The sequence below is a fragment of the Vidua chalybeata genome, chromosome 12 (genome assembly GCF_026979565.1).
Source record: "Vidua chalybeata isolate OUT-0048 chromosome 12, bVidCha1 merged haplotype, whole genome shotgun sequence".
NCBI classification, from domain to species: Eukaryota; Metazoa; Chordata; class Aves; order Passeriformes; family Viduidae; genus Vidua; species Vidua chalybeata.
Window position 1 is genome coordinate 17,302,765 of NC_071541.1, and position 14,791 is coordinate 17,317,555.

Consider the following 14,791-nt stretch of genomic DNA (forward strand, 5'->3'; position numbering starts at 1 on the left):
AAAGCTGCTACGTTGGCCCTGCCTGTGCCCGCCTGTCTCTGGGGCATGGGGGTGGCCGTGCCGGCAGCCCCGGGGAGGCGGTGCCGAGGGCGGGACGGGCCGGGGGCGGGGGCCGGGGCCAGGGCCGGGCGGACTCCATGTCCCAGGCGCCCCGGGGCCGGTCCGAGCCGTGCCGGGAGGGAGGAGGAAGAGGAAGATGCTGCGGGCGGGCTGCCGCGCCGCGCTGTCCCGCCGCCCCCCGGGCTCGGCGCCGCGGAGAGGGGCCGGGGGGAGCGGGGCCGGGGAGGAGGGGCTGAAGCAGACGCCGCTGGATGCCCTGCATCGGGCCCGCGGCGGGCGGATGGTGCCGTTCGCCGGCTGGACCCTTCCGCTGCACTACGGGCAGGGCCACCTCCAGTCACACCTGCACACCCGCCGCCACTGCTCCCTCTTCGACGTCTCCCATATGCTGCAGGTAGCGGGGTCGGGATGAGGGGGCTGGAGCAGGGGGGTAGCCGCACCACCTCACAACCTCCCCGGCCCCTTGCAGACCCTGGTGTACGGCCGGGACCGCATCAGGTTCATGGAGAGCCTGGTAGTGGGGGACATCGCCGAGCTGAAGCCAGGACAGGTAGGGGCAGTGGGCAGGCACCAGGCATCCAGTGGGGTCGGAGGTCCCCGGGATGCCCTGGGAGGGTCCAGGCAGCCCGCCCATGCTTCCGTGGGCCGTGTCCCGCAGGGCACCCTGACGCTGCTCACCAACGAGAAGGGTGGCATCATGGACGACCTCATCATCACAAACACGTCAGAAGATCACCTCTACGTGGTGTCCAACGCCGCCTGTGCTGACAAGGACTTGGCCATCTTGAGGGTATGGGGCTGCCTGAGCCCCGCAGGATGGGGGGACACGCAGTGGGAATGAGTCCTTCTCCCTTTTGGTGACATCCATGTTGTGTGGGGTGAGGTGGCCATGGCCACGTGTGGGGCTGGCACTGGCCTGGCCCCCGTGCTAGCAGCCCTCTGTCACCCTGGCAGGACAGAGCGGCGCAGCTGCAGGCCACCGGCAGTGACGTACACCTGGAGGTGTCAGACAATGCGCTGCTGGCTCTGCAAGGTAGTGGGGGCTCCACATGGGCCTGCCCTCCTCCAGGTCCTCTCTCGGTGGATGTCACTGCCCTCCCCACCTTCCCCCCTTTCCCTGGGCACTGCTGTCTTCCAGCCACCTGCCTCCCCAGGTCCCTCCATGGCACGGGTTCTGCAGGCAGGGCTGTCGGATGACCTGGCCAAGCTCTCCTTTATGAATAGCGTCACCACGACCGTCTTTGGCGTGCCGGGCTGCCGGGTCACACGCTGTGGTTACACCGGCGAGGATGGCGTGGAGGTACCCAGGGAACTGTGCCAGCATCCCCACTGCGGTACCACTGCAGGGGAAGGCCGTGCCCCACTGACCCTGCCCGTGTCCCACCGTAGATCTCGGTGCCCGCGGCGCGGGCGGTGGAGCTGGCCGAGCAGCTCCTGGGCGTCCCCGACGTGTGGCTAGCAGGGCTGGCAGCCAGGGACAGCCTGCGCCTGGAGGCCGGGCTCTGCCTCTACGGCAACGACATTGATGAGACTGTCACCCCTGCCGAGGCCGGGCTGATGTGGACTTTGGGTAGGTCCACCTCCACCCCCTCCTTGGGGCAGGCAGAGCAGCAAGGTGTCCCCAGTGGGTACAAGGAGATCAGTCAGGCATCACCAACCCTCACCCATCTGTGCCCTGCAGGGAAGCGCCGGCGTGTGGCCATGGACTTCCCTGGTGCTGCTGTCATCATGGCACAAGTGAAAGAGAAGCCAAGGCGCAGGCGTGTGGGGCTGACGTCGGTGGGACCCGCCATCCGGCCCCACATGGCCATCCTGGGCCCCGAAGGCAGGCCTGTGGGTAGGTGGGGGCACTGGGGCTGGCACGGGCATGACCCCAACCTGTGGCCATGGCACTGACAGGGGCTGGCCAGGCCCCGTTCACCTCCCCGTGTCCTCACATCTCAGGCACGGTGACCAGTGGATGTCCCTCGCCCTGCCTGGGCAAGAACATCGCCATGGGCTATGTGGAGGCAGCGCACAGCCGGGCTGGCACCGAGCTCACCGTCGAGGTGCGGAAGAAGCAGCATCCTGCTGTCATCACCAAGATGCCCTTTGTGCCCACCCAGTACTACATGGCCAAGTGAGGCCAGCCCATGCTGTGGGCACAGTGCCCCGGCTCCAATAAACACCTGCCCCATTTCCCTTTCCTCTCTGATTCTGTTGGCAATGCCAAAACAAGGAGCAGCAGGTGGGCACAGCACTTTAATGGTGTTGGCAGTACCCAGCTGGCAGCCCTGGTGCTGCTCACTCCCGGTGTGTCTTCATGGGCTCTGTTGCGGGGCCATCCCTGCAAGAGAGAGGCAGCGTGAGCACGGCTGGGGCAGCAGCCAGCACAGCGCCCCAGCACTGAGGCAGGCACTTGTGTGGGGTGGGCAGGGCTGGGGGGCCCTTTCTGGGGCACATTGGTCTGGGGGGCAGTTGGGCGGGGTGGGGGGCTCAAAGGTCGGGGGCACAGCTTGGGGGGCACTTGTCAGAAGCCACAGCTGGGGGGGAGTCACCGGGGCCGGTGTCCCAGAGGCCCCCATCCGGACCATACTGGGCAGGCGAGCAGTCACTGGGCTGTACTGGTGCCGGAGTGCAGCTGGGGGGATGCTCACTGGGTGGCACTGGGCAGGGGTCGCTCACCGGGCTCCGAGAGCGCTGGCCGGACGCGGGGGAGGGAAGCCGGGCAGGCCCGCGGGGGGTCAGCGGGGAATTCAGCGGGTCTGGGCCCGGTAGCGGTCGGGACTCACCGGGGCGGGCAGTGCCGCTCGGCGGCGCCGTTGCGTCCCGCCGGGCCGGCGGGGGACAGGGAGTGCGCGCGGGGCCGGGAGGGCGAGGCCCCGGAAGCGGTGCCGGGGGAGCGGCGGCCGGCGGGGCCGGTCCGGTAGCAGAGCGCGGCCACCGCCCCGCCGTAGGCGCGCCAGGCCAGGCGGACGCCCAGCAGGCTGATGCCCAGCCAGAGCAGCAGCAGCTGGCACAGCGCGGCCCGCACGTCCTGTGCCGCCCACTCGGCCGCCAGCTCCCGGCCTAGCGCGGCCAGCGCCCGCCACGGCGGCTGCCAGCCCGCCGCCACCGCCGCCATGGCCGCGGGGTACCGGGGGCGAGGCTGCCGGGGGGGCGGAGCCTCTGCCCGCCAGCCCGCCCTCAGCGCGGCACCGGGGGCGGGGCCTCCTATGCCGCCTGCGCTGGGGGCGTGGTCCATGGGGCGGGGCCGCGGAACACCGGTCTGGGGGCGTGGCCTGTCCTGTACCCTGTACCGAGCTGCGCTGTCGGGGCGGGGCCTTGCGGGACTGGCTCCTCCCCGGGGGTGGGGCCGGTCGGTGTGCGGGGCCGTCATGGCGGGAAGCGAAGAGGAGCCGCGGTACTCGCGGCAGCTGTGAGTGCGGGGACCGGCACCGGGGACGGGAGCGCCACAGGATCGAGGCAGGGCAGGGCGCGGTGCAGCGGTGCCGGCCCCTGCTGACGGCCCCCGCCGGTACCCGCAGGTATGTGTTGGGCGGCGGCGCGCGGCGGCTGCCCGGGTCGGCGGTGCTGGTGTCGGGGCTGCGCGGGACCGGAGCGCAGGTGGCGACGGCTCTGGTGTTGGCGGGGACCGGGCGTGTCGTCCTGCACGACTGCGGTGCCGCCTGCTCCGCCGACCGCGCCCACCAGGTACCGGCGGGGCCGGGCGGGGCTCCTGGGGACAGGTACGGGTGAAGTTCACTGTAACAGGTACAGGTGAGGATCTCATAACAGGAACTAGTGAGAATGCCGATAGTGGGTGCAGATATGGGTGGGGATCCCCGATAATAGGTACAGTCAGTGGCCCCAGTAACAGGTAGAGGTATAGGCAGGTGTCCCAGTAATGAGTATGGGTATGGGCACAGGTCCCAGATACAGGTATGGATGAGGGGCCCCATAATGTGTATAGGTATTGATAAGGGTGTTGGTAATAGGTACAGACTCATGTGGGGGTCCCAGTACCAGGTACGAGTATGGACGGGAATCCCCATAATGGATACAGACAGCAATCCCAGTAACAGGTACAGGTATGGATGGGAAGGCCCCATAACGTATACAGGTACAGAAGGGTCTTGGCACACGGTGCACACTCAGGTGGGAGTCCCAGTAACAGGTACGGATGTGCCTGGATGTCACAGTAATAGGTGCGGGTGCAGTTGGGAAAATCCCTGTTTGCAGGTATGGGTTTGGGGTGAGGGGCTTCCAATAACTGGCACGAGTTGGGGAGGCTGGTAACGCACAGGGTGCCCTTCATTGTCACAGGTAAGGTCCTTAGCAGAGGCCCCCTTACCAGTGCAGACAGGGCCTGTGGAGCAGCCCACAGTGGTGAGCTGCACCCCAGACCCAATGGGTGCCCCACCATGTGTCCACTCTGCAGTTCCTCCTGGGAGAGAGTGATCTAGGCCAGAACCGTGCCAAGGCGTCCCAGCAGGCCCTGGCTGAGCTGAACCCCCGTGTGGTGGTCGAGGCTCACACCGGGGAGCTGTCGGAGGCCTTCCTTGCCTCCTTCCAGGTGAGCCCGCATCCTGGCACTGGGGGGACCCCCGGGATGGCAGCGCTCACTGACAGACCTGGCACAGGTGGTGGTGCTGACTGAGTCCCCGCTGGAGGAGCAGCTCCGCGTTGGGGACTTCTGCCATGCCCAGGGCATCTGCTTCATCGTGGCTGACACCAAGGGGCTGGCAGGGTAAGGGGTCTCATGAGGTCCTGCACTGGCTGTGGGTCACCTTGTCTCCAGAGCCCCAGCCCTGTGCTGCAGCCCATGTTTTCAGTAGCCCACTGGCAGGGCTGCTCGGCCTGGGCAGGACATGGCAGTGCTGGGGCAGCTTGGTGGGGCACTTCCTCTGGCAAAACCCCATCGGTCCTCTCCAGGCAGCTGTTCTGTGACTTTGGGGAGCGCTTTGTCGTTGATGACCCAGCAGAAGGGGATCCAGTATCTGCTGCTGTGGAGCACATCTCCCAGGTAGGAGGGAGGGCAGGCCCTGCAGGTCCCCCAAAATGTTGCTGCCTCTTTCACTGGCTGTATGCCACCCCAGTCCAGTGCCCCACTCTCACAGAGCCTTTCCCTCCTCAGGGCAGCCCAGGAGTGGTGACATACATGGGGACAGAGAACAGCCATGGCCACCTCTTCCGTGACGGTGACCTGGTGACATTTTCTGGCGTGCAGGGGATGACAGAGCTGAACAAGCAGGAGCCCATCCCTGTGCATGTGCTCGGTGAGACCTCCAGGGGGATCCTGGCTGCCCTAGCTCAGGGTTGAGGAACTCACCAGGTCCTTGGCAGTGACCGTGATGTGACATCTGTGCTCCTCTTGTCCCCAGATGCCTTCAGACTGGAGATCAGTGACACCAGCTCCTTCTCACCCTACCGCTGTGGGGGTCTGATTTCACAGGTGCAGCAGCCCCAGGAGTGTTCCCACGTAAGTCCTTCTTGGCCTGACAGTGTTGCCACCCAGGCTGGGGTACTGCTGTGCCATGCTGGGCCCCAGGAAAACACTCACCCAAATCCCTGGTGCTGTGCTGGCAGAAGCCCCTGTGCCAGGCACTGGAGGAGCCCAAAATCCAGGTGGCAAGTCCCGAGGATCTGCCACGCAGCTGCAGCCTGCACGCCGCCTTCCAGGCCCTTCACGCTTTCCGCAGGGAGCAGGGCCGCCTGCCGCGGCCCAGGGCGCCCGTAAGTCCCTGTCCTGCTCCTGCCGGCCCCATCGAACCTCCCCACCCTGCCGGGGACTGCCCTCTCCCCTCTGCCTACAGGCGGATGCCGAGCGGGTGCTGGAGCTGGCACGGAGCCTGGGAGCACAGCAGGGTCCCCTGGATGAGGACATCGTGCGCGCCTTCGCCAGCGTGAGCGCCGGGGACCTGTGCCCCGTGGCCGCCGTGGTCGGGGCGCTGGCGGCTCAGGAGGTGCTGAAGGTGAGCGGGGCGGGGTCCCGCTGGCCGTGGCTATTCGGTGGCGTTTGGTGGCCACGAGAGGGCACTTGCTGCCCGCTTGGGGACGCCGGGTCCGGCAGCAGGACTGCGGCGCGGTGAGGGGGAACACCCCGCTGGCTACCTGCCCATGGGCTGTTCGCCCCAGGCCATCACTGGGAAGTTCCTGCCCCTGGACCAGTGGTTGTACTTCGATGCCCTGGAGTGCCTGGCGCTGGCGGGGACCGCGCAGCTGACAGAGACGGACTGTGCCCCGGTGAGACCCCGTGTCCAGCCCCTCCCGGCTGCCTGGAGCCCACACAGCTGCTGTGTTCACACAGCTCCTTGTCCCGGCAGAGAGGCTCTCGCTATGATGGCCAGATTGCCGTCTTCGGGGCCAATTTCCAGGAGAAGCTGGGTCACCAGAAGTACCTGGTGGTGAGTGGGCAGGGCCCATGGCACTGGGAGGCTGCGGAGCATCCAGCTGGCACACGGAGAGCTGCAGCATCTCTGCCCTGACAGGTGGGAGCTGGTGCCATCGGCTGCGAGCTGCTGAAAAACTTTGCCATGATGGGGCTGGCGGCAGGGCCAGATGGAGAGCTCATCATCACTGACATGGACACTGTTGCCCTCTCCAACCTCCATCGGCAGCTTCTCTATCGCTCAGCAGATATATCAGTGAGGCAGCATGAGGCAGGGGCTGAGCTCCCCCCAAAGGGCTTCCTGGCTGTCCCAGGGGCTCTCTAGGGCTGCCCACCCCTTCTCTGCCCTGGCAGGAGCCAAAGTCGGTGGTGGCCGCAGCAGCCGTGCAGCGCATGAACCCTGATGTCAGAGTGACAGCTCACCAGAACCAGGTGGGACCTGCTACTGAGATAATCTACAAGGACAACTTCTTCCGGCACCTGGATGGTGTTGCCAGCGCCCTGGACACAATAGAGGCACGTGAGTGCCAGGAAGGGCAAGGGGGCCAAGCCCCTGGACATGCTCCCTGGGTCCCCAGCACTCCTGGCTCCCTGCAGGCACCTATTTGGAGAGACGCTGTCTCCGCTGTCGCACACCACTGCTGGACTCGGGCACGGAGGGGACACAGGGGAATGTGCTGGCCATGGTACCATCCCTGACCAAGCTTCTGGGGCCAGCCAGTACCCCCAGGGATGGCACCTTCCCCCTCTGCACCCTGCGGCACTTCCCCCGCACCATCCAGCACACACTGCAGGTAGGCTGAGCTGCCCCAGCCACAGCACCCAGCGAGGAGGCATCGGGACCTTTGTCTTCCTTCCCCTTGTCCCATCCAGTGGTGAGCCATGGGCAGGATATGGCCCCAGCTGCTTCCTGCTGGCAGCCTGAGTACTGCTGCTGGCCCTGCCAGAGCCTCCCCTCCCCCTGGGCTGGGGCATAAGAGGGAGGTTCCAGTGCTCAACACCTCCTTTTCTCACACCTCAGTTTCTCCTCCACAGTGGGCCCGTGAGGAGTTTGAGGGGCTTTTCCAGCTACCTGCAGAACAAGTCAACAAGTTAATGGAGTGAGTGGACGTTGGGGTAGTGACACTGGGAGAGGAACTTCCAGCTCTGCCAGGGCACTGCTGGGAATGGGGAGAGGGTGCCAGACTGCCACAGCCCACCCAGGTGCCTCACAGGATTGCTCTTGGGCCAGCATCAGCGGTTGCCTGGTTTTGCAGGGACCCAGCTTTCCTGGAGCAGCAGCCACCAGGGAAGGTCCTGGAGCAGTTGTGGGACAGCCTGCGGGAGCGGCCGCAGGACTGGCGGGACTGTGTGCGCTGGGCACGCCGGCGCTGGCAGAGCTGCTACCATGATGCCATCGCCCAGCTGCTGCACATCTACCCCCCGGAGCATGTGAGCCCAGCACCATGGGGCTGGCACCCCTGGCACACCTGTCCCTCCACCGGCCACCTCACTGCAGCCAGGGGCACACACTCCTGGGCCTGACTCTTCTCTCCCTGTGCCAGGAAACCAGCCCGGGTGTCCCCTTCTGGGCTGGGGACAGGAGTTGTCCCCATCCACTGACATTCAACCCTGACAATGTGAGTGCAGGGAAAGCTGTGGGGTCTCATATGGGAATGGTATGGGCAGAGGGAGAGCCAAGCCTGTGCTGGGCATACAGGGAGTACTGAACTGTAGTTGTGCTCTATCTGCCACAACCTGTGCGGGGCTGCCTGGTCCTGGGCTGGGTCTGTCCCTGTCCCCCAGTCAGTGAGGGCACTGCAGGGGACAGCTTGCACATGCCCTGTGGCCAGAGGAGGAGGAGAGGCTCCTCCTCCTGGGAGCCTCTGGGGCAAAGCCAGGCAGTTCTACGAGCTCGGGGCAGTGCTGGCAGCCCTTGGCTATGTGGGACCAGACCAGCAAGGCACCCCAAGACCACCCCTGTTCTACTTCACAGGACACCCACCTGGATTATGTCCTGGCTGCTGCCCACCTCTTTGCCCAAGTACACAGGGTGCCACCATGCAGGGACCGGGGGGCCATCAAGGCTGTCCTCCGTGATGTGGTCCTGCCACCCTTTGCACCTCAGGAAGGGCTCCAGATCCCCCTCACAGAGGAACCCACAGAGGAGGCACAAGTTCCCAAAGGTGAGGTTCCCAGGTATGTTCCTGGGTCCAGCCTGGTGGTGGTGGGGCTGTGGCTTCTTGTCCCTGCTTCAGCAACCAAGATGACCCAGACCAAGGTGGGGACACCCCAGCAGTGCCACAGTGCAGGAGTATCATGCCAGGTGTCCCTGTGCCCCCAGATCACAGGCAGCTGACAGAGCTTACCCAGGACCTGGTGCACTGGAGACAGGAGCTGGTGGGGGATGAGGACACACGTGCACCCTTGATGGAGCCCATCCACTTTGAGAAGGTAGGGGAGCCAGGCAGGTGGCCCTGCTCAGCTTGGGGGGGTGATGTCCCCATGGGATGCAGATGTCCCCACACTCTTCCCCACAGGACAACGATGTCCACATAGACTTTATCACAGCAGCGTCCAACCTGCGTGCAGAGAACTATGGCATCTCCCCTGCCAACTGGCTGACGGTGAGAGGGGCAGCCTGTGGGTCAGGAGTCCCTGTCCTGTGTGGGGCAGCTGCTGACACCCTCCTGTCCTCAGAGCAAGCGAATTGCTGGGCGGATCGTGCCCGCCATCATCACCACCACGGCAGCCGTGGCTGGGCTGGCGTGCCTGGAGGTCTACAAGCTGGTGTGGGGGTGCCAGGACCTCAGCTGCTACCGCAACAGCAACATCAGCCTGTCTGCCTGCCTGCTGCTCCGTGTGCAGCCCCCGCCAGCCCCCACCTACCGGGTAGGACCCTCTTCCCTGGGAAGGTGCAGGTGGGGGACACCCAGGGGCCAGTGGCATCTGCTGTGGGACAATGTCAAAGGGACCCAGGGGAAAGGAGGTGGCCATGCAGCAAGGGCAGCCCAGGCCATAGCACTCCAGAAATGGATCTGGGTGCTGCAGTGGGTTGGGAATGCTGCCAGGCAGTGAGGAACCAGCTCCTTTCCCTGGCTGACCCCCAGCAGCGAGACATTCCACTGTCCCATTCACCCAGCTTCAGGCCCAGCTGTTCTGCTCTGGGGTGCCCGTGGGGCTGAGGCAGCCCCACTGCCCCACGCAGGCCCCACGCTGAGCCCCACAGCCGGGGGTGGGAGGCCGCTGCAGCCGCACTCATCTGGCTTATGGAAACCAGCTGCGGCAGCCAGAGAGCAGCTGGCACCGGGCCGGGAAGGGCCGCCCGGGGGAGCGGGGCCGGGGGTCCCGGCAGTGGGGAACCAGGGAGGGAGAGCAGGGGTGGGGGCAGGCCCAGATTGGGACCGTCTGGGCTATAGAGGCCCCTTTGTCTGGGGGTTTATGGCGTGCGAGGCAGCCCTTCCGGCACGGCAGGAAGCGCCGATTGGAACCAGATTGGCCCGGGGGGCCCAGGGCCGGGGGCAGGAAGAGGGGGAGGGAGGCGACTCCACTGCCTTGCGCCGGCTCCAGCACCACTTCGGGCTGATGGCTGCCCCACGGCCCCCTCAAACCCCATGCCCAGCCCTGTGCCATCCTGGCTGTAGTGTCCCTGGGTTGGCATCATCCCTGGACGGAGGATGCAGCTGGGTCTGGCCATGCCCTCAGGTCCCTGCAGCAGCACCCAACACCTCCGTGTGCCAGGGCGAGGACACCCGGCGTGACATTTCACACCCAACTGCTTGCCTGTGGTGGGAACACATGTCCCCAAGGCCTGCTTGGTGTGACCTATGTCCCCATGGGGACCGGGGGAGCCCATGCTGGGGGCCAGCCTTGTCCAGAGGAATATGCTTCCCAGGACCAGGGCAATGTACTTTGGTGTTGGAAGGCCGGGCCATGGCTTTCCCTTTGTGCCGAACAGTTGCTGCCCCGGTGAGGATGGGGTTAAGCCCTTCTTTTCACCAGTGGGATAAGTGCAGGCAGCAGAAGGCGGAGGTGAGAAGGCAGCAGAAAGCAGGAGGGAGAGTGACCAGGTGTGAACACCCCCCCCCCGAGTGAGGCTGGGGCCAGGCGGGCAGTGCTGGCGCTGCCTGCAGCGAGGGCAGATGGCCGTGTAGCCCTGCCAGACGGCGCGGGGCCGCGTCCGGCGCTTGGCCCCGGGCTTGGCACCACACTGGCCTCCTTGGGCCAGAGCAGGGGTCGTGGGGCCACAGGCATGAGAAGAGATGATTGCGTGGGGCTGAGCAACACTTCAATGGCCTTTTGTGTGCCTGTCCTGGCCCTGGGCTAGGGGTAGTGCCGGCCCCACACTGACACTGACCCTTGAAGTGGACCCCAGCAGTGCTGGGAGCATAGTTGTGTCCCCCACTGCCCCTGCACCACCATGGTGCCCCCATCACCCTGCCCATTTGCCTGCCCTGATGTCCCCCAGCCCTTGTGCTGCGCCAGTCCCTGCCCCATGGGGCTGGTCAGCCAGGACATGGGGTGCCAGTGCTGGCTGCTCCCCCCGGCAGTATGGCGGGCGGGAGTGGAGCTGCTGGGACCGGCTGGAGATGCGGGCAGTCGGCGCAGATGGGCAGGCGATGACGGTGCAGGAGGTGCTGGACTGGCTGCAGGTGAGCCCAGCGCTGTCAGCACTCAGGTCAGCCTGGGGGATGCAGAGCCAGGTCCTGACACCCACCTCTTGCAGAGGACATATGGCTGGACCGTGACCATGCTCCTGTGTGGCGACATCGTGCTCTATGACAGCAAGGCAGATGCAGAGACACGGGCCCGGCAGCAGGCACAGAGGTAGGTCCCTGGCTCCAGGGCCCAATCCTGCCTCCGGGGGGGCTTCCAGCCCCCACTGCCTCAATCCTGAGCCACTCCAGCTGCACTGTAGCTCCCAGCCGGCTGCTGGATAAACATCCTGCCGGCAGCACTTCCCGTGGCGGGACCCCTGCCCGGCCCCTTGCTGCTGGCCCCTGCATCCCACCAGCCTGGCTGGACACCCCCAAGGGGCCCAAGGCACCCCCGGAGCACTCAGCCACCCTTGGGGGACAAGCCAGTGCCCCCAAACCGCCCTTTCCCTGCTACAGGTTATCTGAGAGCTTGGAGGATGCCAGGATGCCACAGCAGCAGGACCTGGAGCTGCTGTATATGTGCGAGGGAGAGGATGCTGAGGCTGAAGATACCCGTCCCCCTCTCCTGTGCTCCCTACCTTGAGCAAGGGGCCAGCACCTCCTGCCCCATGCAATAAAAGCTGCAGGCTGCAATAGACCTCCTTGCAAAAACCCCCTGCTTGCCCCTGCCCGGGGCACAGGCACTCCCTTTGATAAAGGCTGCGGCGCCCAGACCGTATAAAACAGGGGTTTATTTACAGGGTGGGGGTGCGGGCCGCAGCGGCAGGGCTAAATGTAGCCGATAACGTCGTTGCAGATGATGGGCTGGCGGCTGCGGCTGTTCATCAAGGCGGTGAAGCGGTGGAAGTCCGTGGCCAACTGGGCGATGTTGCTGTGGGACTGGTGGAAGCAGGCGCCCTTGGGCTGTCCCCCCAGCCCCAGCGGGCAGGAGAAACGCTTGGTGGCATCGCGGCCCCCCGACCGGGCACCGTCGGCCCCCCGGGGCCGGGCCATGTTGGCCAGCTTACGGCGTACGTTGCCCGAGAGGCTGAGCAGGAAGGCGGGGGGCTTGGCCAGCCGGCGGGAGGGCTCGGCGGGGGCCCGGCGACGCGGTTCGGCGCCCACCTCGGGCAGGTCCATCCAGTTCTCCACCAGGTCAGCGAAGCAGTTGTCGCCCAGCACCAGAGGCTGCCTGTTCCGGCTCTGCGACAGCAGTGCTACGGTCCAGTCCTGCGTGTCGGCGGGCTCCAGGGCCCTCCACTGCTCCAGGCAGGCGTCCGAGGTGGATTTGGGGCGGACACGGCGGGCGGGGGCGGGCGGTGGGGCGGCGGGACCGGCGGACAGCCGGTGTGCCCGTTGGCTGGGCAGCAGATGGCGGCGCCGCACGGGCACCTCTTCTTCCCTCCACGTGCCCCCCGACGCCTCCGAGTACCCCGAGTCGAACTCCAGGCTGCGCTCGCTGGCCGGGGGGGAGCGAGCGGCCGGGCCCCCCCCCTCCTCCTCCTCGCCACCGGGATCCAGGCTGCAGGCCGAGTCCGCCGCCGAGCCGGGGCGCGGGGCACGGGGGGCCGGCCCCGTCGCCCTTCCGGGGCGGTGCGGTGTCTGCCGCGTGCCGTGCATGTGCGCCCGCAGCGTCGGCCCTGCGTCCCGCCGGCACCACTGCAGGGAAAGGCCACATCAGCACGCTTGTCGCCACTGCCCGCAGCCAGCACCGCGACCCCCATCCCACCCTCCTCGGCACCCCGCGCCCCCCCCCCCCCCGCCCCGGCTCGTGGGGGCTTCGCTGGCGCAATGGGCGTGCAGCAGGGTGCGGAGAGCGGGCCGCAGGTCCCGGCTTGCCTGCAGCCCCGGGCCCCGGTTTCCTGCGGCTTCTGCGCGGAGCCGGCCGGCGTGCAGCGGCTTGTCGGGTGAGCAAGCAGGCACCCAGCCCCGGCCGTGCCTGCGGGAAATGACAGAGGGCCACGGCACGTAGGAGCGGGCGCTCCACTGCCCCCCCCGACAGCCCCCTTCTCGGTAGGGAGGCAGCCGGGACGACTCTCCGGCAGAGTCCCACTCGGTGGCACGGGGCCAGCGGCAGCCCCAGGGCACCCGCGGGTGCTGGGGTGGGGCTCTGCACCCGTGCGTTGGCAGGGCCACCCACCCACCCTGCGCCCTCCAGCTGGGGACACCCCAGGTGACGTCAGGGTGCAGCCAGGCCTGCGCCCAAGGCCCAGGACCCCCCAAACGCTGGGAAATAGAGGGACCAAGGCAGCCAGGGCTGAACGGAGCTCGGCCGGGCGGGCGCTGGAAGGGACTCCTGGCTCCCGCAGCCGGGCCGCTCCTCACTCTTGAATTCCTATTGTCTGAACCCAAAAGCAGGGTGTTACGTCCGTTTTCCTTTCTGCGCTGGAGTCGCGGGAAGCTGAGTGTGCAGGAGGGATTGCTTCCAGGACCGATAATTCTGTTCTCTCTGGCTGGCCCTGACAGAGCTGCTGGCAGGACTGTCCTTGTCCCTCTCCACGTCCCCGTCCCAATCCCTGTCCCTCTCCCCGCTGGATGGGACCCTCTCATCCAGCCCTAGTGGCAATGTGCCACCACTCCGAGCCGCCCAGTCCCGCCGCTGGCCGGGAACACTGGGGCAGCCGGTTGTGAGGTGCTGGGTAAGCATGTGGCAGGCCCAGGAGAGCCGAAGGGCCGCCCTGTCACCGCCGTCCCTCGGAGCAGCCTAGGTGGGTGGCAGGGTGGCAGCTCCAGGGGGACGGTGCCGCTGGCACCTTGACAGCTGGACACTGTGGCCTCTGGCCACCCGTGCCCCCACACCACCGGAGTCCCACCGGGCACACACGTCCCCCGCGCCGCCTTTGGCCTCGCGTGTAATGTCACGGCCTTCATGTCACCGGCAGCGCCCGGACGTCACGGCAGTCCCGGAGCGGCGGGGCGCGGGCACGGCGGTCCCGTCCCGTCCCGTTCCCTCCCGGTGCCCGCGGCGGCACTCACCCGGTCGGCGCCGAGCTCGTCTGGGCGGGCGTTGTGCATGCCCGGTCCTGCTCCCCCGACCCCGCTCCCAGAGCCGCCGGTGCCGGTGGCGGAGCAGCAGCAGCGACAGCGGACGGAGCGCCCGGCCGTGCCCGCCGCCTCCCGGCGCTGCCCGGCGGCCCCGCCCCGCCCCGCCCCGGCCAATGGGGCCGCCGTAACGTGAGCCCGGCCCGCACCGGCACCGCCGCCCCGGGGCCCCGCCCCGCCCACGGACCCCTCCCCGCCGCCCCGGGGCCCCGCGCCGGGCACCACCCGGGCACCGCCGGGCCAGGCGGGATCCGTGTCCCGGCCGGCAGCACCTCGGGCGCCGGGGGTCCCGCAGCTCGGTATGCCCCGCCGGGAAGGAGGGCAGCCCCGGTACGGAGCCCCGGCGGAGGCATCTCCCGTCGGCACCCCACGCCACCGGGCTGCCAGAGCCGGGCTGGGCGCTGGAGGAGGGAAGGGAAGACTGACCCTGGCCGCGGTGCCCGTTAATTGGGAACTAATAGCGCATAATGGGGATCCCGGGAGAAGCGGCACTGGTTTGCAAATGAACGAGAACACGGCCAAAAATTACCTCCCAGCTAATTTTCCCGATTCCCGAGCGTGCCGCGTGGAGAAGCAGCGTGGGGCGGCAGCCAAACCCCACGGAGCTGCGAGGGGCTGGGAGCGGCGGCGTGCAGAGCCGGGGGCACTGGAGCCGTGCCCTGTCCCTCCCCCGGCCGGGACGGCCACCACGGGTGGGGATGGACGGCATGACGCCGCGCCGGGG

The 14,791-nt window shown here is 67.3% G+C and overlaps 4 protein-coding genes across 9 annotated transcripts; 2 read left to right on the forward strand and 2 right to left on the reverse strand.

Annotated features, from left to right (window-relative positions):
* Positions 1-134: 134 nt before the first annotated feature.
* On the forward strand, positions 135-2,240 carry AMT (aminomethyltransferase). Its single transcript, XM_053953483.1, has 8 exons — positions 135-454; positions 530-610; positions 719-850; positions 1,015-1,093; positions 1,215-1,360; positions 1,450-1,630; positions 1,742-1,897; positions 2,005-2,240. Exons 1-8 carry the CDS (start codon positions 197-199, stop codon positions 2,181-2,183), a joined length of 1,212 nt encoding a protein of 403 aa, XP_053809458.1. The 5' UTR covers positions 135-196; the 3' UTR covers positions 2,184-2,240.
* Positions 2,241-2,286: 46 nt separating this feature from the next.
* TCTA (T cell leukemia translocation altered) lies at positions 2,287-3,509 on the reverse strand. Its single transcript, XM_053953488.1, has 2 exons — positions 2,832-3,509; positions 2,287-2,386 (listed from the first exon to the last, which is right to left on the reverse strand). The coding sequence occupies exons 1-2, from the start codon at positions 3,416-3,418 to the stop codon at positions 2,344-2,346; spliced, it is 630 nt and encodes a 209-aa protein (XP_053809463.1). The 5' UTR covers positions 3,419-3,509; the 3' UTR covers positions 2,287-2,343.
* On the forward strand, positions 3,405-11,681 carry UBA7 (ubiquitin like modifier activating enzyme 7). Of its 5 annotated transcripts, XM_053953477.1 has the most exons (24): positions 3,405-3,457; positions 3,567-3,732; positions 4,460-4,594; positions 4,662-4,768; positions 4,954-5,044; positions 5,156-5,297; positions 5,403-5,500; positions 5,608-5,754; positions 5,835-5,993; positions 6,157-6,264; positions 6,345-6,425; positions 6,510-6,665; positions 6,764-6,929; positions 7,007-7,203; positions 7,445-7,509; positions 7,666-7,840; positions 7,954-8,028; positions 8,385-8,574; positions 8,733-8,842; positions 8,929-9,015; positions 9,089-9,280; positions 10,939-11,040; positions 11,115-11,215; positions 11,503-11,681. In XM_053953477.1, the coding sequence occupies exons 1-24, from the start codon at positions 3,417-3,419 to the stop codon at positions 11,627-11,629; spliced, it is 3,018 nt and encodes a 1,005-aa protein (XP_053809452.1). In that variant the 5' UTR covers positions 3,405-3,416; the 3' UTR covers positions 11,630-11,681. The 5 variants fall into 5 exon arrangements, with proteins under 5 accessions (XP_053809452.1, XP_053809453.1, XP_053809455.1 ...); XM_053953478.1 differs by lacking the exon at positions 10,939-11,040; XM_053953480.1 differs by lacking the exon at positions 7,007-7,203 and having other exon boundaries at positions 6,764-6,925.
* A 76-nt stretch (positions 11,682-11,757) lies between these two features.
* Positions 11,758-14,791, reverse strand: INKA1 (inka box actin regulator 1). 2 transcript variants are annotated; one of them, XM_053953485.1, is made up of 2 exons: positions 14,597-14,791; positions 11,758-12,684 (listed from the first exon to the last, which is right to left on the reverse strand). In XM_053953485.1, the coding sequence occupies exons 1-2, from the start codon at positions 14,774-14,776 to the stop codon at positions 11,815-11,817; spliced, it is 1,050 nt and encodes a 349-aa protein (XP_053809460.1). In that variant the 5' UTR covers positions 14,777-14,791; the 3' UTR covers positions 11,758-11,814. The 2 variants fall into 2 exon arrangements, with proteins under 2 accessions (XP_053809460.1, XP_053809459.1); XM_053953484.1 differs by lacking the exon at positions 14,597-14,791 and adding an exon at positions 14,002-14,098.